Source organism: Octopus bimaculoides, chromosome 2 (genome assembly GCF_046866305.1).
Source record: "Octopus bimaculoides isolate indiv1 chromosome 2, ASM4686630v1, whole genome shotgun sequence".
Taxonomy (NCBI): Eukaryota; Metazoa; Mollusca; class Cephalopoda; order Octopoda; family Octopodidae; genus Octopus; species Octopus bimaculoides.
Window position 1 is genome coordinate 67,213,169 of NC_142929.1, and position 26,670 is coordinate 67,239,838.

The 26,670-nt window shown below is 36.6% G+C and overlaps 1 protein-coding gene across 2 annotated transcripts; it reads right to left on the minus strand.

The window, feature by feature from the left end:
- On the minus strand, positions 1-26,178 carry LOC149137099 (hydroxylysine kinase-like). Of its 2 annotated transcripts, XM_089346818.1 has the most exons (6): positions 25,643-26,178; positions 10,259-10,524; positions 8,831-8,938; positions 6,782-6,933; positions 2,140-2,317; positions 1-945 (listed from the first exon to the last, which is right to left on the minus strand). In XM_089346818.1, the coding sequence occupies exons 2-6, from the start codon at positions 10,521-10,523 to the stop codon at positions 452-454; spliced, it is 1,197 nt and encodes a 398-aa protein (XP_089202944.1). In that variant the 5' UTR covers position 10,524; positions 25,643-26,178; the 3' UTR covers positions 1-451. The 2 variants fall into 2 exon arrangements, with proteins under 2 accessions (XP_089202944.1, XP_089202947.1); XM_089346821.1 differs by lacking the exon at positions 8,831-8,938 and having other exon boundaries at positions 25,643-25,892.
- Between the last annotated feature and the right edge of the window lie 492 nt (positions 26,179-26,670).

Genomic DNA, 26,670 nt, shown 5'->3' on the forward strand with positions numbered 1-26,670 from the left:
TTTTTATTTTTAGATAATTGACTTTTATTTTAACGGAAAAATAATGTTCCGTGGGAATAAAAAATAAAAAAAACAACATAGAGGAGACTTGGCAATTTCGGCGCGCGCGCGTTTATCGATTTCTAATACATGAATTTTTGATATGAAAGGACGTTTCTATTCAAAATATAGCTATTCGATGAGGAGAGAGCGATAAAGCATTATTACTATTCTGAAACAAGTACAGGGGTCGACACGATCACCTAAAACCGTCGAAGGCACTATGGTCGCAGTCCAATGACTGAAACCAGAAAAAAGAATAATATGAATGAGTTAGTCGACCCTCAGCATTTGAATGGTGCGTATTTTATAGATTTCAGAAGGACCTTGGTAGAATTTGAATTAAAAAGTTATAAGGACGTGGTTAAACAGCGTTAAGCAGTTTGTCGTATATTGTAATTATTCTGCCATCTCAGTGTTCTTCGTAAGATTTAATGATTAAATCCCATTCCTTTTCAATTTCATCTCTTGGTTTCTTCCAAAAACTGTGAAGCAGAGGCCAGCCAGTGGCAGCTGTTACCAAGGGATAATCATCAGAAGGATCTTTTACATAGGTGTACCAACCAATTGCCAAAGACTGGGAAATTCGACTACAGATTAACAAATGCAAAGCATTACGTTCAGCTGAGTTCATATGAAATTCCGACAAATAGCCAGCTAATGTATGGCCACTGACATCGATTGCATCGACCAGTTTGCTGTTAATCATCATGTAAGTTATAGCTATGGCAATGTCAAATATAAAATATGAAAAACTGGCATCGGCAAAATCGATTATTCCTGATATAACGAAATCTGGTTTATCCTTTTGCGATGTTATGCTTTGATTATTGGATTCTAGTTGAACAGATGAATGGCGTTCCTCGACTAAAACGTTCAAATCATTGAGGTCACCGTGGATTTGACCTGGGAAAGAAATAATTAGATATTAGACAGAACCAAGAACGAAGTAGGTATTTCAACGTTAACCTTTTGCCTGTCCTGTGTATCACATGTGATATACAGAACATATTTCTCTGGTGTCGATACAACGTATATGATACACATTCTCAATTATTTTTTTAATCACCAGAATAATACGGTACTTATGAAAGGAATACTTTATATTAAAACATATGAAACAAGGGCTACCTAAAAGTCTGAAAACAAGCATGGACGTTTAGGATAAACTTATGAAAATGCTTTGGATAGGCAAAGGTTTAGGAAAACAACACTTTCATGACGTTATAAAGGAAGAAGTTTAGCATCCATGATGAGTTGCGGGAAGAAGAAACAACAATTCATGAGGTGATGCTTTAGGCAGCGATACACTAAGATGATGGGTTAACTTGAGACCTGTTCTAAATGCTTATGATACAGTGGACTCTCCAAAAAGCTAAGTAGTTGTGCAAAATTGGTTGAAGAGTTAAATCTATCATCTAGAAAGAAATAGGTACAATCCATATATAAAATAATATCTATTTACAACCTTACACACGCACACACATGAAAAAAAAGAAGAAAACTCGTCTAATCATCAGCTCATCAACTCTCTAACATATCTCAAGCAAATTAATAACATACACTCTCATTTACGATTGCAAGAAATCCAAACACCACGTCATAAGGAAAAATAACATAAACAATCAATAATGAAGCCAGAAGAACACATCAATAAGTATAAAAAAGCAGAGTAATAAACAAATACAACCACTAGACCACACACCAAAGGATATAAATACACCACCAATAGTGAGTTGTAACAGTTCTTGCCTGAAGATCGCAGTGGCGTGAAACTCAAGTCAGAAAACAAACTCAGTTCATTTTCAATATATATCAAGATGGTTGCACACACTCCATTCAGCCTCATCCAGCCTACTAGCTTTCTTTTTTATCACCTGTAGTGTGTCTCGTCCTGTAGATCATGCATTAAACACTTCGGAAATTTTCTCTAGTAAAGTTTTTCATTCAAGCATGGAGTTACAAATATATTCAAGATGAACACTAACTGCATCAAGCTCACCACTTTGCTTAGAAAACCCTTAAAACGGTCATGGGCTCTGCCCCGCCTTTTCTTACTAAATTGTAAAGAAACAAAATGTTAATATTAGGTGAGTTTACCTTGTTGAAATTTTGGCATGGCAGGAATGATTTCTTCAATGAATGCATCAACAATATCTGTTATTAGATTTCGATCACTATCGTCTTCAATAGCAGCAGCATATTCCTTAAGTCTTGGAACAGCGGTTAGACTCCAGCTGCTGGTTGTAGTTTGGTCGAAATACGAATGATGAAAATCCTAGATAGAACAAAAAACACACACACCCATATATATATCAAAAGGTAGATAGATACTCATATATATATATATATATATATATATATATATATATATATATATATATATATATACATATATATATAATATATATATATATGTTTATATATACATATATGTATATATATATATATATATGTATATGTATATATATATACAGACATACACACACACACACACACACACATATATATATATATATATATTATATCAAGATGGTTGCACACACTCACTCCATTCAGCTTCATCCAGCCTACTAGCTTTCTTTTTTTCTCACCTGTACAGCGTCTCGTTTCGTCGATCATGCATTAAACACTTTATCCAGTCTTTCCATGTCTCACCACCCGGTCAGTCGAGATTTTTTCCATTTCCTTTTTCTTTGCACTCGCTTACTATACTGTCTGATAGTCGAAAGACCCCTTCTGCTTGTTATTTCTTCGTGTTTGTATATGTATATACGTTTGCCTTGCTCAGGGGTTTAATGCCTTCAGCTTAAGCCCTTGGCCCACCTGGTTTCGAGTGGTATCGGAGAAAATTGGGCGAAACTATGTGGACATTCCACACTCCGACTGAAGAAGCAATTGACTGCAAATGATCCGTGTATCTTGTTTTGTCCTGTTTGTCATTGTTGTGCTATCATCCTTTTCCTGCTTGTTAGGTTTTGACGATTTCCGTTTGTTGTTGTTTACCTTATATATATATATATATATATATATATATATATATATTGTGTCTTAATGTGTGCAATGACCTCAGCCTTCAAATCTACAAAACAAGCCCTGGCTAAAGCAATCATGTTTTCACAACTTCATATGTCAACTTGGGTTGCACCGACAGTCGATGCCTCCGTCGCAGCCACTGGAGGTATTTTGGAACAATGCCTTCTTCAGTCGACAGTTACGACCTCCTGAATAGAAATACAGCGCTTTTGACAGGGAACTGCTGGCTGTCCATCTAGGTGTATATATATATATATATATATATATATATATATATATATATATAATGTGGATGTGTAATGATGGAGCAGCTGGTGTGGTGGTGATGCTAGCTGGTGCGGTGGTCTTCCTCACAGTACTTCATGGTAGACAATATTTTGTGTGTATGTCACACCAAGTTTTTGGCCTTGTCTGTTATCCCGATTGAATGTCATAACTCTTACTTTGATATTGTTCATAGCTCGTGCTCTTGAAAATGCGATATATAATTGGCCATGAGAAAATACTGGTATTCCAACTTTTTCAAATGTTTGCCCTTGAGCTTTATTAATTGTCATTGAATATGCAAGTCGAAATGGAAATTGAAGTCTGTTTAGTGTGAATGGAATATTTGCATCACTTGGGCAAAGTTTAATTCTGGGAATTAGAACTGTACGACCTCTGGTGGAGCCTGTTACCAATGATGCTTCTACACAATGTTCATGAAGTTTTTGCACTTTCATGCGAGTTCCATTACATAATCCTTGACTGATCGAAAGATTTCTTAGCAGCATTACAATAGCTCCTACTTTTAAGTTGAGGCGATGAGGAGGCATACCGGATGGAGTTAGTGAGTTTATGAATTCAAATGGATAGTTCTGAACCTCCTCTTCATTATTGCAGGACACCGAATCTGTGCTTAAGTACGTTTTAAGTACCTCTGGTATAATATAAAAAACTTTTTCATTTATTGCAAGACAGTCAGAATTTTTAGGAGATAAAATCACTCCTTTTTCCATTTCTTCTGGCGTGCAGTTGTTGAAAGTTTCTGGAACAAGTGATGTTTGATAGCAGGAAGAAGTAGGTACGTCAACAGTATGTAGTGGAACATCTTGGAGAAGACTGTTTAGGGAACCATTGCCAAGTATCAGTAGCCACTTAGAAAATTCTTGTTCATTAACATCTGCCCTCATATTTCGAGTTACCCTAAGGTGATGAAAATGATGCCATAAATGTGATCGTTTAATGCATGCATCAATGACAGCTTGCTGGAGGAGCTCGGGGAACAATTGGAAGAGTTTGTCTGAAATCGCCTCCAAGTAGAATTATTTTTCCCCCAAAGACTTCATCGTTTCCCATTATGTCTTTTAGGTACCTATGTATGGCATTTAAAGCATAACTGGGAATCATTGATGCTTCATCTACTATAAAAACTTGTATGCTTCTAAGTTCGATAGCGCGTTCTGAATATGGTGATACATTGCAAACACTATTTTCTGTAAGTGGCACTGGTAACTTAAACATGCTGTGAATAGTTTTGCCATTTGTCCATAATGTAGCAGCAATACCTGTCCATGTTGCCATGCTTACAGTAATCCTGTTAGTAGTAAGATGACGTTGTAACATATAGAAAAGATATATTTTTCTAGAACCACCGGGGGGCGTCTGGATAGAAACAATTTCCATTTTCTAGTTGGCTTCTATCGACTGCAGCAACAGCCTCCATGACAGTGTGTAGCACTTGAAGATGTTCGTGATTTAAAGTACTTATATTAACAGGTTCAATGGGCACGTCATTATCCTGTGTAAGCGTTTGTCCAATGGGTTCTGGCAAACCAAATGTGCTGCAAGAAGTTCCATGTTCTCCGAATACGCCACTCAATGAATGTAAAGCCAAATTTTCGGCAGTGGTTGCATCGTGCTCTGTAACTAAATGCTCAATCATGTTTTCTTTGTAATATCCCATATTTGAAGGGCATTTTGAGGATGGTTAAATAAGCAAGTCATGGCAAACAAATTGAGTAACTGACGTGGCATTCTAAATGCTACTGCTTCTCTGAAAGTATTTATTAGTTCTTCGTCATCTTCCAATAATCTTTGTTTGATGCAAGCTTCTTTAAACGATGGTAAATTTCTCCTTCTACTGTCTTTAAGTCCTCATAGGAAGTGGCTCCAGGAACATGAAGTAACAACAGCTTCAAATGAAACTTTTCAACATCTCTTGGACTCACAGAGTACATTCTGCTGACAATACTGCATGCTCGTTGTCTGTGTGTCCAACACCGCAATTTCATTATTAACAGGGTTATTGTATCTCCTGGCATCTGGGGCTGATATAAAATGCATAGTTACTTTCCTCGGATTAACATTTTCTTTGGTTGCTCTTTTTTCTTCTTCTTGTTCAACAGTGCGCATATTTAAATGTGCTGCAGTATATGGATTATTCAGCCTCACTGAAGAAATCTTTTCCATTACTGACTCCAAGCAATTGATATTTTCTGGCATTTCAGCTCTTGTTTGTAAGGCTTCTTTAGAATCAACAATATAGAGTTGTGCATATTTTCTAGGTTCACTTTTTTTTCAGGATGTAAGTTGCTTGCATGATCATAGACTTGTCCTTGCAAGCGGAAACAGTATGGGCCACGACTAGTGGGGTGATGTAACATTGGTTCCAAATGAGGTGAATGAATACATTGAATTATAGTTTCTGATGTTCTGTTTAAATTTCATTCCTTCAATGTCGGTATTCCCCAAAACGTGTGTTAACTGGTCAGGATATTCTTGTAGATTCGGCAAGGAAACCTTACCATTATGGCAACAATTAAGTGCTTCCTGCGGAAATCTACGTGCATGAAAGTGCGGATGTACTACGTTCATCTCACCAATTGAGATATCTTGAAGGTAATTCTGCCTTTCATCTTCGTCTAAATGTTGCCTTCTTTGTTGAACTCTGTTTCTCATATTTTCTTAGTAAAACTCCTTTACTCTTGACTCATGTGTTCTCGATTCTATTGATCTCTATCTCTCTTATTCTGAAAATACACTTCTCTTTGGGCCTGGCTCATTTGTTTTATCCTTTGCTAATTTATTTCCCTCCTATCCAGTAGGATACGCTCCCTCTCCTCTTGACTTATTTCGTTTCTTCTGTGTCTCATCCTTGCATGATTTTTATTCCTTATTTCCTCCTACTGGTCCTCGCGCAATCGTTCTCTCACTCTACGCTGACGCTCACGTGCTGTGTCTCTCATGCGATTATCCATATTTTAAAACTTGCTACTAAATCAATAAATCTCCAAAATAATTCACAGTGTTTCAACTGAAAAACATATACGAATGTAATAGACAGTGTTTATTTCCACGACGCGACACTTATTATCGCAGACATGTTTTAACTTACCTAAACTACACACACACATACACAAATACATTCATATATGTGTATTTGTGTGTTTCCTTTAGTTTTTGTTTACTTACACATATCAACAAATGAACCAGAAATTCTCTTTCTCTCTTACTTCCTCTCTGTCCTCCTCTCTCTCGTTTTGCCACTTCTTTGAAGTAAGTGTGACACACATCAGGTACGTACAAAAACAAAATGTTTGAGTATTAATATTAATAACAACAACAAAATCAACAGCAGCAGCAGCAGCAGCAGCAGCAGCAACAACAACAACAACAACAACAACAACAACAACAATAAATGAGCAAATAAATAAATAAAACTTACCTTTAATGAATTGTGCATGGAGCCAATTAGCTTCCCAAATTGATAAGAGAGACTTGGAACCAGTGGAATTTTGCTAATGACTACTCCGGAAAGAAATGTCTGAAGTATAACCATATGTCGCAAGTTTCTACTGTTAGCAATGTTGTTCGCATCTACAACATGAAATGAGCAATCAGTTGTAGTTGTAGTAAACATGTGCGAATAAGGACTAAATAGCTACTACCTTGGTGTGAGAACAGTAGTAGTGGCGTTCCATTTCAGAAACATCTATATTTTGGAACCTAATTTAATTGTGAATGCAAGCGGAATAATTCGCAACATAAGTCTAACGATTGAGACGGCGACGGCATCATTGCCTTCCGCCACCAACAACAATAACAACGGCAATAATGCCGAACCCCACCACCGCCACTACCATCACCGCAGACATCAACCCTGGTACCTAAGCTGATGAAATACTGGAAGTGATACAGAGCCAACATTTACGAATGAAACAAAATTCACAAAACTCAATGATTTTAGTTAATAAAGATGAACTCATTAACCGAGGATGAACTCACACACTGGATATAGTAGTTGAGGCTCCTTAAAAGTGTCAGCACGGGAACAATCCCTATCTTAAAACTCTAAATATTAAGGCAGATATAATTTGAATAATCATTTTCAGGTCAGAAAATTTAATGGTGAAATATACAATCAGAAATGAATAGTATGATCTCCAAAACTGGCTGTGATTATTGTTTTTCAAGTACAATACTAGCTTCTGACGAATTCCCATTTCAATTCAAAGTCCTAAAAACTCTGAAGAGCACGGGTCAACATTGCTGACATACTTCACAAGAAAGCGTGTTTCAATCTTCGACAAAAGATTAGCAGAACAAATAAAAACAGGTTAACAGTATTGGAAACATATACTTGAGCCGTTGTCGCAGTGATACGCACATGAGAGTTATGAGGTCCAAATGTAAACAATGAAAGCGAAGATGAAAAAAGGCTAATGGGCGTATATGCCATATTTCAGGAGGTTTTTCCCCTTCATCAGTACATATCTAACCCCTTAATCATCCACGAACACATTGTTTAAACAACCATTAAGTACAGCGATGTAACGTTATTGAATGTACCGATTTTACATATCAAACGCATTCCTGGAAGCTGGTACGTAAATATTAATGATTTAATGGTGTACCTGTTAATGATTTACCTGTTAAACGCTTTGCAACAGGATTTTAAACTGGAAAACCACAGCAATGGACATTTTCGTACATGATTTACATGATGGTGCCACTATCTAAGTTGGTAAAGTAGAATTCAGGAAGTGCCGGGGGAAAGTAATGTGATAATGAAGCAAGTATGGTTGGTAAATACAATAGAATGTAGTAAGAAGTTCTAAAACTAAAGAAGCATACTTTTTATATTCCAAATGAATAAACTTTTCCGATCATAAGGCAACCGTTCCTAGTAGTATCCTTGCCATTATGCTCAAACAGTTCCCTATAGAATTAGATTGTAACTTCAATGTTTGTTTCTCTAAATAGAGGTCTGTTTCAGTCTTTGAAAACATATGGTAATGAGCCCTATTTCCAAGAAGAGCAATCTCTTCGATTTCGCCACAGATGCCCTATTTCCATCAAATGTAATAAACGTAGTCATAAACATTCATACCGCCATCATCCCGTATCTATTCTTCTTTGATGACCACCAGTACGGTTTCCGTTGATCTACTAGTGATTGGTTCACCGACACGACTCACTAGTGCTCTTCAACTGAGTCTGATATGAGAACTTAAGTTGCCAATGCATGGGCTTTATCAGTGTCTCATTTCTCTAAGATCGGGAGTTTCTTATCAGATTACTTCAGTACATATTGTGTTGATCGCAATGTTCATCGGTGTTCATCGGTGATCGCAATGTTCATTCTATTACCAATGACAAGATTTGGACATGTCTCACACAATCTGTCTTCTGTACATCTATCACCGAAGTGTATACACAATAAATAAGAGAACAAAACTACAATATTTGATTTAATAATTAGTCTGATAAATACTTGTTGGTATTTCCTCCAGGGACATTAAGTTGCCATTCATGTTGGTTATTCGTTCTGGTGTTGGTACTCCGCTTTTGCGAATGTGGTCACTAAAAGAATATAAACCATCTGCCAATACAAAAAAAAAAAAAAATACTATTTAGAATACAGAAACAAAAGTTTACCTTTCGTTTTGCTGTTCAGTCTGAACTTAGTAAACAGAACCCAAGCTTTCTTCATAGATAGAACGATACTTTCTCATATATTATCATCCACCATTATAATGTTGTTGATTTTTATGAAACGTAAGCTCTATTGATAATCATCGGAGAACATCTCTTCAATTTAGTCAATGTGTGTTCATAACACATACAATTCGTTGACGTAAGGGGCCGAAGTGTTTTGACCGTATTTGCACTTCTTCAGTCAAAGCTAACACGAATTATTGAATCTAAACAAGAGTACTGGTTCTTGTTAATAGAAAGCTCTATATTGATTCAATGTAGATACCAATCAGGAAGTTGAACTTTGTGACATTTGAACCAAGAAGGTTCAGGATCAAGACTAAATAATGTAATGTACATTGTTTGACGAACCACTTTCCTGTCAACAACATGTGAACCAAAGGAGTTTCTTTGTGGTCACTTGATCAAGTGGACATATCAGCTAAATCGCCTTTGAGTCACATACTGCTGTCTTAAATAAATGTATTACATGATATAATTTAAGATATAGAATCTGGAAAATACAACAGATGGATATTCAAGATTGCAACATATTTCATCATAGATTCGTATGATTAGAGCTGACCTGGAGGTAAGTACCAGCGTCACAAACTTTTCGCTATTGACTATATTAATCCATTACATCTCAAATACATTGTGTGTGTGTGTCTGTGTGTGTTTGTTTGCGTGTGTATGTACATATATATTCTTTTACTTGTTTCAATCGTTGAACTGCGGCCATGCTAAGACTCCATCTTGAAGGATTTTAGTCGAACAAATCAACAATACTACTTATTTTTTGTCAAAAGTACACACACACTCACACACACACACACACACACACACGCACAGGCACACACACACACACACACACACACACACACACACACACACACACACACACACACACACACACACACACACATTTACGATGGGCTTCCCGGTAATTTCCACCTACCAAATTCACTCACAAGGCATTGAACGGCTTGGGACTCTTAAGACACTTGCTCAAGGTGCCATATTTTGGTACTGAACCTGTAACCACGTGGTTGCAAAGCGAACTTTTTAACCACGCAGCCATGCCCAGATCTATAGAGATATTTCTACTCAACTTTTTATTTCTTCATGCATTAAATGCGTTAATACAAAATTATTTGTTTTTCATGTGGATGTCGTGTTTGAATTATTATAGAATACAGAAGTCATTAATACAAAGAGCTTTTACCGAAAAAATTTTCATTCTTCGAAAATTCCGCATTGAAAATTTTCAACAGATATCCATTCGAGTCGATTTTTTTAACATAAGGGTTGTCATGTTTACTGGTGACACGGACAAAGTAATTGCGATCATCATAGCTGTTGAGTTCAGAAAAATCGATCAGTTCCATTCCATATCGATCTTTAAGCAATTGAGCAATCATATGTTCAGGCAATTTGATTGGTCTGTAGTCGACTAGATTCATAGTGTCACACTCTGTTGAATTTGACATTCTGAAGAGAAAGTAATAATAATAATAATAATAATAATAATAATAATGATAATAATAATAATAATGATAATGATAATAATAATAACATTAATAATAATAATAACATTAATAGTAATGATGATTTCTTCATTAACCACGAAGGGTTTACATAAAAAAAGCATTATAGACAATACAGGACAAATACAACGTGAGGTTACATGAAAGTCGTGTAAAAATTAAAAAAACAGAAACAATAATCGAATATAACCTCAAAATTCCCCAAAAGCGGGAGACCACCTAGGACTATTCGTGAAAATTCCACAAATCCACAACAGTCCTGACCACCAGGGTAAGTGCCCTTTCCACTTCATCGACAGGCGCACGCTTACAATAGGCCCATTCACTCGGGTCATTTTTGAGACATTACCCACCTTTTATCAAAATTGTTGGAGTGAAGAACTTCCCTCTCTACCCTCACTTTCCTTTTCAAGAGAAATTTGAAAAAGTTGATGAGAGCTTGGCCGAAGAGGAAATTGTCTGTCTGCAGCCATTTCAGTCTCACCCCACACAAACCTCTTTTGCTAGGGCTACCAGGCAAAGAAAAACAGCCTGCCCTTCCAGGCCAAAGGAAAGCGGCGGAACTATCCTCACAATGGATTCAGCCTATAGCTAGATTCATTCTATACACGATATAAACCCACACGTCAGAAATACTCGGGCACTGAACAAGAGCGTGCAGAACGGTTTCGTCGTTCTGAGCGCATCTCGGGAAAGCCCGACTGGCAGAACTTCCGTGCATGTAGAGTTTATCTCGAACCGTCTGTGCCCACCGGTAGCACTGCCAGGACAAGGATTTCTGGAAATTATCCATAGGCCCCGGCCGGAAGTACTCCAGAACAGGTCAGCCATCTCGTTCTTGTCGTCGCACTTATCCGTCACTAATTCTCTATAGAACACCATATTGGAATTTCCACCGACCGCATTGTCCGACTAACAGAGGAGTGTGGGCGACTGACGACACTCTTGATCCAGGACTGTAGCTCAGTCAAGGAGACAAGCTGTGGGAAATCGCAGCTGACAAACGGCGACCATACGTGCCCACTATCTAAGAAGCACTGGAGATGCCGCAGCCTCAGCACATGCATGCGCATCAATAGCCACAGTATGACCAGCCCTTCATTTAGCGGAACGCGTCCCTTCCACAAAAAGCTGAATAGTAGGCGTTCCAGTTTGGTCAGACTCGAACCGGAACAGGGCACGACGGTGAGGTGATAATTTATGACGGATGCAATGTAAGCATTCGCCACCTCTGCCCGATCTTTCAGGGATAACTTTCCCTCAGCTCATTTCTGGGTAAGATTGGCTACTTCGCTCGCCACCTCGTCCCAGTTCTCCACCTGGAGATTTGGAACGAACCAGACCCTGAGCAATTTAACATGTTCTTACGTCTAGCGTCCCACGACGTTGTTGAAGTGCGGAAAGAGACCCTGTGAAACCTCTGACAGCAGGCTGTTGTCCGCTCTCACAGAATCTACCAGAACAAACAAGACCGACCGCTCTGAGAAGTAAAACAATAATAATAATAAACTGATAAAATCCAGGCTTGCCTGGAAACTGAGAAAATCCAGACCTGCATATGACTTTACTAAAACCAAGATGAGAATAAATCACCTATTTTATGTGGATGACTTCGAGATATATGCAAAAAAAAAAAAAAAAAAAAAATGAGACACACTTGGAATCTCTGATCCAAACTGACAATATTCAGTAAAGACATTGGAAAGCCGTTTAGAGTAGATAAATGCACACTACTAACTATGAAGAGAGGCCGCAAGATAAAGTTTGATGGCATAAAATTACGACGATATCATTCGATTGCTATGGAATAAAGAATACAAATACCTCGGAGTTCTGCAAGGTGACAAGATAATGGAAAAAAGATATGAGAAAGTCACTAAAGAGTACAAAAGGAAGATTAGGAAGGTGGTCGAAAGAAAATTAAATGGAGGGAACATCACTGAAGCCATAAATGGGCAATGCCAGTATTGAGATACTCGTCCCCCTTTCTGAAATGGACAAAGATCGAGCCGCAGAACTTAGAGAGAAGAACCAGAAAGCAGCCCATCCTAAAAGTAATGCAGACCGACTCTATCTGCTAAGAAAGGAAGGTGGTAGATGATTACTAAACGCGGAAGACACTGTTGGTACTGCTATACAGAGTAAAGAAAGAATACTTTCGGCAGCCAGAGATACCCCAAAAGTGACTGAAATAGTAGGAAAATTCAAAGGGAAAAGAAAGAACAACCGAATGAACAAATGGAAAGAAATGGAATTGCATAGTCAAGTTATGCAACAAACGGAAAATATTGGAGGTGAAATTCACTGGCTTTGGTTGACAGGCGGGAACTTGAGACAAGAAACAGAAACGTTAATTAAAACCGATCAGGAACAAGCCCTTAGAACAAATCTACTCAAAGCAAAGTTCAACAAAACTCAGTCAGGCAGTAAATGTAGAATCTGTAGGAGAGAAGACGAGAGTATCAATCACATTTTGAGTGAGTGCAGTATACTAGCACAAAAGGAGTACAAGCGAAGAGATAACCGCGTAGGCTAAAGAGTGCATTTGGATGTTAGTAGAGTATGTGGCTTTAGAACAACAGAAAAGTGATATGAGCATGAAACAGACGCTGTGCTAGAAAATGAGAATTACATATGATGTTAAAGACTGACCATACTATTGAGGCAAGAAGACCAGACATTATTACAGGCGACAAAATAAACAAACAGTGCAAGGTCATAGATATTGCAATTCCCTATGATAGCAGAGTTGATACCTAAGAAATGGAAAAAATTGAGAAATACCAAGGTCTAGCTAGAGAACTGAGGAGACTGCGAAAGACTAAGACAACAATTTTCCCTGTAATAATAAGTGCACTTGATACAACATCCAAAATGCTACCTAAAAGACTGAAAGAAATTGTACTTGAAACTCGCATTGTTGACTTTCGGAAAAGTATCATCCTATATTCTGCTAGAATCTGAAGAAAAATTCTCGAGATTTGAAGAAACATGTCGTTACCAAACTTCAAGATAAAATACCTGCTAATTAACTTAGCATGCACCTAGCGTAATAATTATAATTAAGATTTCAAATTTTGGCACTGGGCTAGCAGTTTCTTCGGGAAAGGGCAGGTCGAATACACTGACATCAGTACTTAACTAGTACTTATTTTATCGACCTCGCAAGGATGAAAGGGAAAGTCGATCTGGGTCGAATTTTAGCTCAGAAGGTGAAGACGGACGAAATGCCGCTAAGCATTTTACCCGGCATGCTAACGATTCTGCCAGCTCGCAGCTTTAACAGCAACAACAACAAAAACAACAACAACAACAACAACAACAACAATAATAATAATAATAATAATAATAATAATAATAATAAAAATACAAAGACCTGGAAATAGAGATAACTCGAATGTGGAATCTAAAAACAGAAACAATTCCTATCATAGTAGGTGCCTTAGGTATAATAAAAAAATATTCAGACAAATACATAACAAAAATACCAGGACTTACAAATATATATAACATACAGAAAATTGCACTACTGGGTACTGCACACATTCTACACAAAACACTTTCAATACAGTAAACATAAGAGCACCACAGCAAACCACAGCACATACCCAAGGCGCACAGAGCTGCGCTCGGTAGTGAAGTGAAAGCACGTTATAAAAATAAAACTACTGAATAATAATAATAATAATAATTCTTTCTACTGGAAGCAAAAGGCCTCAGATTCGGGGGAAGGGATTAAGTCGATTACATCGATCCCAATGTGCAACCGGTACTTAATTTATCGACCCCGAAAGGATGAAAGGCAAAGTCGACCTCGGTGGAATTTGAGCTCAGAATGTAGCGGCAGATGAAATACCACTAAGCATTTTACCCGGCGTGCTAACGATTCTACCAGCTCGCTGCTTTAACAACAACAACAACGATGATGATGAAGATGATGATGATGATGATGATGATGATGATGATGATGGAGTACCACACAGAGATAACGAAAGAACCTCATAAGAGTTCCTTGCAGATGTTCGCTGGTGATTTTTCGTGTAGTAAGAGCGACTAGTATCATGGCGACCTTTTCCGTTTAGTGTTTCTGCGTCGTTATGTAGGTGATCTTTAAGTGTGGCCAGTGTACAAACTGTATTGATGTATACTGAACTGAGTTCTTTTCAATTCTTTGTGGTTTAATAAATAAATATCAATAGTAGATTTAAATGGATATGTGATATTTAGCAGGCGTTACAAAGCATAAATAAATAGTGAATGCAAATAATCTAATTAAAAGCAATTGTGGCTCAGCTGAGGCTAAACAACAAGACCAACTACAAGATGGCTAGCAAGAAAGTAATGTAGACGAATAGGCGTCAAACATAGAATTAATTTCTGCTTGGGCTTTTGAAAGGGAATGGAGGTTCTTGTCGCACAATAATGTAAAACTATATACTGTCAGGAAGGCACAATCTGTTTACAAGCGAGTTGTTGTTGGCACTCCGTCGCTTACGACGTCGAGGGTTCCAGTTGATCCGATCAACGGAACAGCCTGCTCGTGAAATTAACGTGCAAGTGGCTGAGCACTCCACAGACACGTGTACCCTTAACGTAGTTCTCGGGGATATTCAGCGTGACACAGAGTATGACAAGGCTGGCCCTTTGAATTACAGGCACAACAGAAACAGGAAGTAAGAGTGAGAGAAAGTTGTGGTGAAAGAGTACAGCAGGGTTCGCCACCATCCCCTGCCGGAGCCTCGTGGAACTTTATGTGTTTTTGCTCAATAAACACTCACAACGCCCGGTCTGGGAATCGAAACCGCGATCCTATGACCGCGAGTCCGCTGCCCTAACCACTGGGCCATTGCGCCTCCACACAAGCGAGTAGGAGTCCAACTACACACACACACACATACACACAGACACACACACGCACACGCGCGCACGCACACACACACACACACACACACACATTCCGTTTTTGAAATATTAACAGAAGACTTTTTAAAAATAAAGTATAGTCTGTATTGTACTGCGAATTAACACCGCCCAAGTAGCGAAAAAGCAGTGTCTATAGGCATGTTGAACGACAGACAATATTACCAATTTCGGATCTTTAAATTATTTCAAATTTTCAGCTGTTTTTTAAAATGTTTTTATTTCCTACACCGATGTAGTTTTGCATGTTAATGACTATAATCGCATTAATGTTTTCAAGAAATAATAATAATAATAATAATAATAATAATAATAATAATAATAATAATAATAAGATGGGCTACAGCAAATATTCTGCTTAATACCACAGATTTGCTTGTCAGTAGTTTGACCATAGCCAGTTGAGCATGTCCCTTGGTGGCTGACGATATGTGCATCTCTGATCATGAGCAGAAGTAGTTGGGAGCATCATAGCCATGTGTTGAGAGAAATTCTTTGGGGTTTGAATAATTCACCTTTGGAAACATGGGTGCTTTGCTCAACATCCTTAAACAAACCTTATTCAGGGACCTTTTGAACGGGATGGGCTACTCGACCTGAAAAAAATTCTAACTGGGCCCCAACTGCTAGGTCATGCACTGTTTATCTTGATATGAGATCACCATATCGCGCACATATGGTTGTGATGCATGTGCCTGGTGTACCCTTATCAGACGGGTAGTCATGATGGGTATATTGGGCTTCGTATATTTTACCCCGGTGTCACTTTGATGGCATGCTTTCTAAGAAGAGAGATAATAATAATAATAATAATAATAATAATAATAATAATAATAATAATTAATAATAATAATAATAATAATAATGTTACAAGTATTTAAAATTATGTAATTTTCGCCAGCTGGAAGCCACCATTACCGATGTGTCAAAAGTTCATCTATATACGCCCCTTTTTGCCAAGTAAAAATAACAAAAAGATAAATAAATAAAATATCACCAAACAATTTCATTGTCTCCCTTCTTACCAGCTACTACAAGGACATCAATTATAACCAACTATCACACTTAGCAACATAGACATACCACACACACGCAGAAGATAAAAATATCATACGAACTACAATGGCAAAAAATTCTCACAGACTTGTTGTTGGCACTCCGTCGCTTACGACGTCGAGGGTTCCAGTTGATCCGATCAACGGAACAGCCTGCTCGTGAAATTAACGTGCAAGTGGCTGAGTACTCCACAGACACGTGTACCTTTAACATAGTTCTCGGGGTATATTCAGCGTGGCATAGTGTGACAAGGCTGACCCTTTGAATTACAGGCACAACAGAAACAGGAAGTAAGAGTGAGAGAAAGTTGTGGTGAAAGAGTACAGCAGTGTTCGCCACCATCCCCTGCTGGAGTCTCGTGGAGCTTTAGGTGTTTTCGCTCAATAAACACTCACAACGCCCGGGCTGGGAATCGAAACCACGATCCTATGACCGCTACACTAACCACTGGGCCATTGCGCCCCCCCCCCCCACTTTCACAGACTAACATATTGTATTTACTCCAACTCGGTCACATTTGTGCTGAACTTCGTAAATATTGAATAAAAGTTATGATAAATATGAACTATTTCTTCTGTCCATTTATTTTCTGAAATTATGAACAATGTAACTCTCAGCTTCTTGCAGCCTTCTCAACTTGCCATACGTAGCCTTTACCAAACTTATTACAAATACATAATTGCACTGTTATATCTTGCGACTTCTTCACATTAGCACAAATTACATCATAACGTTACAATTGATGACACTGATGTATAACATACATCATACCCATATCAGACACACACGCACACACACATATACATATGTGTATACGACGGGCTTCTTTCAGTTTCCGTCTGCCAAATTCACTCAGAAGAGTTTGGTCAGCCCTGCTCCATAATTCAGAAAATGATTTAGAGTTAAGCTTCACAAAAATGCACAAATATAGGAACAAATAAACTTATCACATAAAAAAAATTACACTTAATTCTTTTTTACTGTCTACTTACTTTTTACTTGTTTAAGTCATTGGATTACGGCCATGCTGGGACATTGTCTTGAAGTTTTTAGCCGCACAAATCAAACCCAATTATGTATTTTTCGTTTTACATCTGGTACTTATTGTATCGTTCTGTTTTGCCGAATCGTTAAGATAGAAGGAAATAAACAAACCAGCACTGGTTGTCAAGCTGTAGTGGGAAACAAACGATGAAGTTCCCTTGTATGTATGTATGTATGTATGTATGTATGTATATATGTATGTATGTATGTATATGTATGTATGTATGTATGTATGTATGTATGCATGCATGTATGTATGTATGTATGTATGCGTGTATGTATCTTTGTAGGTAGGTAGGTAGGTAGGTAGGTAGGTGCATTCGTTATTAGCGGCAGAAGCAGAATTCGATCAACATAGCATTCTCTCTTACCTAATTAAATCAGATATACCATTGAAAGCCTTAAAACTGTGGTATTCTTCTCCAGAAAGCATCTTGTATAGACGTATAACGTTAGAAAAACAGAAATTTATTAGAAGCAGACGAAAGGTCTCAAGCAGCACAGCTGAGTGAACTGGAGCAACATGAAATGAGGTGTTTTGCTCAAGAACACAGCACTCTACCCTATCCAGAAATCGAAACCACGATCTTGTGTTTGTCACTGCAAGACCTTGCCTATTAGGCCCTCAAGTACCTTCCGCTCTAGCTAAGCTACTGTTGAAATTGCTGCAAACAGGCTGGGAACGCACTTTTCTTAAGCCGCGGTTGATCATCTGCAGAATTCCGAAACAGATTGGATAATTCAGAGATATTGCCGCGAACAGAAAACGTATTGAAAACCAGAATCGTGAAGACATCAGCCTTTGTTTTGAAATAAGACAACTACTTTAAAACAAGATGCCATCTTTCGTGGTTCATTTTTTCATTTACTTATTTATTGTAATATTACAATAACATTAATAAGTGAATTTCGATTCATTATATAAAAACTTATATAATAATGATATAAAATTTTTTCTACAAGGGCAGCTTGTGGGAGGGGATTAAGTCGATTACATCGACCCCAGTGCGTAACTGGTACTTATTTAATCGACCCCCCACCCCAAAGGATCAAAGGCAAAGTCGACCTCAGCGGAATTTGAACTCAGGACGTAAAGACAGATGAAATACCTATTTCTTTACTGCCCACAAGGGGCTACACACAGAGGGGACAAACAAGGACAGACAAACGGATTACGTCGATTATATCGACCCAGTACGTAACTGGTACTTAATTTATCGACCCCGAAAGGATGAAAGGCAAAGTCGACCTCGGCGGAATTTGAACTCAGAACGCAGTGGCAGGCGAAATACCGCTAAGCATTTCGCCTGGCGTGCTAACGATTCTGCCAGCTCGCCGCCGTTAGAAAAAAAACAAAAAAAAACTGATATAATAATATAGGCAGAATCGTTATCAAGCCAGGCAAAATGCTTAGCAGCATTTCATCAGTCGTTACATTCTGAGTTCAAATTCCGCCGAGGTCGACTTTGCCTTTCATCCTTTCGGAGTCGATAAATTAAATATGAGTGAAATACAGGGTTGATGTCCCTTCACCCAGAATTTCAGGCCTTGTGCCTCTAGTAGAAAGGATAATTATTATTTTTATTAATTGAGAAAATTATGACTGTCCTTATAGTTTTCTCGATAGAATCTTGATCGACCAACTACAAAACGCTAACGTCACGAGTGTATACACACACACACACACACACACACACACACACACACACACACACACATGTATACATTCATAAATACATACACATGTATAAATATATACATACATATACACACACATACACATGCATATGTACATCAAGCGTACACCACACAGAGACACTCATACATACACACATACATACATACAGACATACATACACAAACACATACATACATACAGACAGACAGACAGACAGACAGACATACATATCAGGCCATTCCATAAGTTCTGTCCGGATTTTGAATAAAAAAAACAAGTGATTAAATGTTATATTTAATTGAAATTTATCATCAATGTACTTTCCCTGATTATCTATGACTTGTTTCCATCTATTTACAAGCTTTTTAATCCCATCAATATAAAACTCTTTTGGTTTCAAAGCGAACAACTCTAAAATGTCAGTTTCGACCTCCTCCTGGCTTGCGAAACTTATGTCCCCCAAATGATTCTGTAAACTACAAAACAAATGGTAGTCTGAAGGAGCAAGGTTGGGAGAATAAGGTGGATGAGGAATTTTTCCCAGCCAAGATCTTCGATTTCTGTGATGTGATCTTTGCAGTGTGGGGTCGCGCATTGTCCTGATGAAACATCACTCCTTTTCGATTCACTAAAGCAGGTCTTTTTTTCTTCAATGCTTGGTTCAAATGCTCTAATTGCTGACAGTAGACTTGAGCATTGATCGTTGCATTAGGTGGTAAACAATGCAAAGTGAATTACTGAGGCACCCATTTTCCAAGTTTAAGAACCTTTCTAAGTTGTTGAAGATGACGATGAACAGTTGTGTGGTTTGAACTAAGCTTTATTGCCAATTCTTCAACTGATAATGCAGGATTTTCTTCAAGTAATGCCTCAAGGAGCTTATCATCAAATTCAACTGGACGTCCTGTTCGATCTTCATCTTCAAGGCTGAAATCTCCACTTCTGAATTTTGCAAACCATCTTCTGCAAGTTCTTTCATTCAAGCATTCTTTCCCATAAACTGAGTGTATGTTTCGAGTCGCTTCAGCTTCAGAGTTTCCATTTTTGTACTCATAAAGCATTATGTGCCTTAAATCCTCTTTGGATACTTCCATGTTAGAAAGGGTTTCAATCAAAGAAATTTTAATTATATTATTCTGTAAAGTAATATTTAATTAGTTTAAATGTGCACAAATGCATAAAAATAATTTTTAATTCCATTAGACATTCTAAAATACTATTAAATTTCATTCAATTTAAAAAAATGGTAAAATCGGACAGAATTTATGGGATGACCTGATACAAATGTACTGTACACGTGCGAGAGGTGCTGAAAAGTACCTAGCTTTGAGTAAAAGAAAATACAGGAAGATCAGCTAATTATGATTTTATTCATCATATTCCCCTCTCAGATTCACATACTTATTGCAGCGGTCCTTCAGTTTTTCTATGCCTTGTAAAAGAACTCGGAAGGTTGGGTCTCCAACCAGGCTCTTGGCGACTTCCTTAAAGCCAGGAACTTTTCAGCGCGCGCCCCCTCGTACATATATACACACGTACAGACAGGCATACAAATTGATATAAACTATGTCAATAATATAAGTATATCAATAACGCTGAGATAAAATATTTAGATATATATTTACATAAGGAGATATTTATGAAGTAGGGCAAGGACATGAGAAAACAAAAGACGAAATTAAAGCAGATCTTTGTAGGAGTGAATATTTTCCTTTACCCTTTGCCTTCTACTTGTTTCAGTCATTAGACTGGAAAGACGTATCGTACAAAAAAATGCCCTCAACCGTTCGCCCTCGTTTTTGTCGTTTTCTGACCAACGGAATCTAATTTTCCCATAAGAATGGGAATAGCAAGCTCCCTAGTCTGGTCAGCTGTTTGGGGTGGGGGACAAGGTACGACGGTCAGCCAGCTGTACACCACCGAGGCTTTGTAAGGTCAGCAATTTTAGGGTAACGGGTTTAGTCGACTACATCGACCCCAATTCTCGACTGTTTTAGCGACCCTGAGAGGATGAAAAACAAAATTAACTTCGGAGTTATTTTAACTCAGGATATAATGAGCCGGAAGAAATACACTGAAGCATTTTTTCCGACGCTCAACGTTTCTTTCAATTCACCCAAAATTCGCCCAGCAATTTTAAAGGGGAGAATGTCATTTAATAGCCTCGACTTGGTTGGTACTTTAGTTTATTCACCCCAAAAACATGAAAATACAAGGTTGTTGTTGTTGTATTTAATGATGATGATGATGATGATGATGATAATGGTGGTGGCGGCGGCGACGATGATGACGATGATGACGATGATGATGATAATGATAATGATGATTTGTATTGTTGGCAGGAAGACACGTTTTGAAGATGGATGTAGTTATGCATACGTCAGCATAATGTTTAGTCACAGTTAAGCTCTAACGTAGAAGAAGAACTATGACCAAAGGATTTTCCTACTTTCACCATTCTATCTTTTTATTATTTGATTTTTGGATTGATGACATAGTGTATTCATGACCATAATATCTAAAGTATCATTCCCATTTTAAAAAGCAGATAAAGTGTGATTTGAGGATAAGCGGCTATTTATACAATAGAGACTTCCATGTAGAGAGCTCTATCATGTATATTATAAATGAGCAGGATTCTCCACTCACACACATGCACGCACACACGCCCATACACACACACTCACGTACACACACACACACATGCACATACGTACATGCACACACACACATACATACTCGCACGCATGCACACGCACACACGCATGCATATACATGTACACTGCACACACACACACACACGTACGCAGATAACACGTACACATACGCAGATAACCTCGGCTTTGGAAATTATTGGCCTAAGCTATGTCTAACTTAAAACACAAAAAACCACCTGGTGTTATTCATTTAATAACACCACCTGTTATTAAGTCTTTTAAGTCACGTTGTTGAACAACAGAGCTCACAAAAATATGCATATGTTTGTGTACATACATATATCATATATATATTAATGTACTTTCACACACATGTACGCATATATATATATATATATATATATATATATATATATATATATATATATATATATATATTGATTTATGTATGTATTAATATTATCTCGGTTGAAAAAACTTCAATAATGAAAATATGTTAATAGTTACTAGGGTAGCAAAAATCACAAAAACTGGGATATCATACCCGGTTAATAGGTAGAAATACCAAGTTAAAGTGATGTATTTTGAGTAGATATGAAGAATAATAATAAATGGAGCAAAACGCATATAATCAATAAGTTCCTTTAATTCCTACATATGTTTCAAAATATATGTGCACTCTACTCCAAAGAAGTAAGAGGTGCTTACTTCTATGGAGTAGAGTGCACATATATTTTGATACATATGCAGGAATTAAAGGAACTTATTGATTATATACTTGGAAAAGGATGCGTGGCCTTTGATCATATAATAATAAAAATAATATATAAATATATGCATATATCCATCCATATATGTACGTACCTACATCTATATGTATACATACATGCTTATATGGGTACAGGACATCAAAACGAAAACATAGAAATGTATATATATATATATATATATATATATATATATATGGCATCGTTTTTTGTTGTTTTACTTGCTTCGGTCATGTGACTGCAGTCACACTGGAGCACCAGTTTTAGTCGAAGAAACTGACAACAGGATTTATTCTTTGTAAGCATGGTACTTATTCTATCGGTGTTTTTTGCAAACGGCTAAGTTATTGGGAAGTAAACACAACATCGGTAATCAAGTGATGGTGGGGGTACAAACACAGACATATACACACAAACACACACAAACACATATATATACATGTATATACATTTACATATATATACATGCATATATATATGTAAATATATATATACATATATATATATATATATATATATATATATATATATATATATATATATATATATATATATTTACATATATATACATGTATATATATATATGTAAATATATATATATGTAAATATATATATATATATATATATATATATATATATATATATATATATATATATATATATATATATATATATATATATATATGTAATAATATGCATATGGAAAATACTGGAAGGACTGGTGCCAAACTTTGGCATCAAGTACTACAAGAATGCCTGCACAGGTCGCCACTGCATGATACCAAAGATGCCGTCCACTGCATCTAACATAAAAACGAGGTACTGCAACAGCCTCGGTTTCAGAGGACCTCAGCTCTTTAATGCCCTGCCAAAACATTTGAGAGACCTGCAAAACATGGATATAGAGGTCTTCAAGACAAAACTCGACGCTTTCCTCTCCACGATACCAGACGAACCAATGGCTCGAAATGAGACACAGTTTAGGACAGCGATGTCAAATTCTCTTATACACCAGATGTGTCATCAAAACTCTTGATTGGACTATATCAGGTGGAGGAGAAGAGCCATGCAAGGAACGTGAAGAGAGCACAGCATAAAGATGGAAAGTCACGATGGTGCTCCAGTATGACCACAGCCACTTGGCTGAAACCCATAAATAAATAAATAAATAAAAAATATATATAAACATGTATTATCATTTATATCATTTGTATTATTATATGTATATATATACAGATATGGAAATATTTTACTCTCAAACGCATAACAATAATGCTGAATAGCATAAATTGTGTAGAACACCCTTATATTGCAGAAAAATTTCTTATCAGCCAGCCATATATATATAGTATTAATTAATAGTAGGAGATGGATTTCGTATTAGACTTTTATTAGATACAACATATGCTTCGACCCATCAATCTGATGGGTCGAAACATATGTTTTACATAACTGCGGAGTTCCTGAAGTAGATCCAACAGAAGTGTACCACAACTGCGGATGACAACAGGTAGCTTGAACTGTGCCGGTTCTCTACTCAACATTTAAACTCACTAATCGAATTCTACATATTTGTCAAAATCATCATCCTCATCATCATCATCATCATAATAATATTAATAATAATAATAATAATAATAATAATAATAATAATAATAATAATAATAATAACAATAATAATAATTATTATTATTATTATTAGTGGCTGTGTGGTAGATAGCTTGCTTACCAACCACATGATTCCCGGCTCAGTCTCTCTGCGTGGCACCTTGGGCAAGTGTCTTGTACTATAGCCTCGAGCCGACCAAAGCCTTGTGAGTGGATTTGGCAGTGTGTGTGTGTGTGTGTGTGTGTGTGTGTGTGTGTGTGTGTGTGTGTGTGTATGTGTTTGTATGTGTGTTTGTCTCCCCACCATCGCTAGACAACCGATGTTGGTGTGTTTACGTCCCCGTAAATTAGCGGTTCGGCAAAAGGGAACCGATAGAATAAGTACTAGGCTCACAAAAATTAAGTCCTGGGGTCGATTTGTTCGACGAAAGGTGGTGCTCCAGCATGGCCGCAGTCAAATAAATGACTGAAACAAATAAAAGAATAAAAAAGTAAAAGATAATACACACACACACACACACACACACACACACACACACACACACACACACACACACACACACACACACATATATATATATATATATATTGTTGTAGCCGGTCAGCGAGTGACCGTTGGTTTCGTATCTATAAACTGCTTAGATCTATAGGCAGGGCCGATGCATGACTTTAAGAGGCCCCCTGAAACTTTTTGTTTCAAGGCCTCATCTCTTCAATCAAAATTCATAATCTACGCACCTTTTATTCAAGGCTATATTTTAGTTTAGTCTATCTGAAGTTCAATATTTCACGTTATCCTAAAGAACATCTTTAAAAGTACAAGTTAAATTTATTTAGGGCTGGAACTATCGTATTATTTCATATTTAGGAAGGCCAATATTTAATAGGGATCAATATTTATTCATTGGACTCACAAATATCAGAAGACAAGCGTTTCAATATAACAACTGTGTACATATATATATATATATATATATATATATATATATATATATATATATATATATATATATATATATATATATATATATATATATATATATATATATATATATATATATGTATGTATATATGTATGTGTAGATATATATATATATATATATATATATATATATATATATATATATATACATGTATGTATGTATGTATGTATTATATATATGTATGCATATATATTTGTGTAGATAGATATTCATAAATGTATATACATACATGTGTTAAACCAAACAAGAATACTCACACATACACGCGCGCGTGCACAAACAGATTCGCATGCTAGTATATTTGGACACTTGTTAGAAACTTGACTTTGGCAAATAGAACTGGACTTACTTGATGAAATTAAGTATTCGCTTGATGATGGAAGATCAGATGGAATGTACCACTCCGACTCTGAGAAGCCCAAAAACCGAATGCGAGAATTTTTATACCGTAGAAGAACCGCAACAGTAAACTTGTCGGTAGGTAAGATTAATCACTAACATTTCCAAAGTTTACCATGTCTAGATAACTATAGTTGTATACGTGTAAGTCCGCCCAGCACAAACATCGTGACATTAACTCAGGCTGTTAATTCGGTTTCAGCAGCAGCCAGGGTTGGTAGTGATAAACGTCTAAACGTACAAAGATTACTATATTTTACTGTTTCCCCATCTCCTTATACTCTCAAGCATGTATAATTAAAAATCAGTTTGTGGTAGACAATAAATGGGGATCAGTAAGGGTTGTTACTCTTTACATATGACGTGAAATTCCATTCACAAGTCACTGCCCGATTCGGGGCTACGAAGGAAGAAATTTGTCCTATGTACTGCACAGTAGGATCGAAACTAGAACAACGTAGTTGCGAAGCCAGCTTCGTTTTAACTACATAAATATGCATTTTTACTGTTATATATATATATATATATATATATATATATATATATATTTAAATAAAATAAAATAATATATATATATATATATATATATATATATATATATATATATATAATTTTATTTTATTTAAAAGAGTTCCAGCTCTGTTTTTTATGTTTTATTTATATTCTTATAAAATTAATGTGGGATATAGAATATGGAATATATAATATATAATATAAAAATGGATGGTACAATGAAATGACGTATTGAATGTCTTATGGAATATATGAAATATGTCTTATGGAATATATGAAATATGTCTTATTGAATATATGAAATATTGAGTGTTCAATATAAAGAATTAAATATATAAAGGCCTTTATATATTTAATGGATCTTTTTGGTTTGACGGGCAACACTTGTTTTCTTAACGAAACACTTTCAAACTTGGGATACTGGTAGAATGTGTCATATAAAACATCTTTTTCTCTTAGCCTTCT

Coding starts and splice junctions, on each gene's coding strand:
- LOC149137099 (XM_089346818.1), bottom strand. CDS start 10,523: ATGTCAAATTCAACAGAGTGTGACACTATGAATCTAGTCGACTACAGA. Junction 6,934..8,830: donor CCTGGAGGAAATACCAACAA/GTATTTATCAGA, acceptor TTCATGTTGTAG/ATGCGAACAACATTGCTAAC. Junction 2,318..6,781: donor CCATGCACAATTCATTAAAG/GTAAGTTTTATT, acceptor TGTTCTATCTAG/GATTTTCATCATTCGTATTT.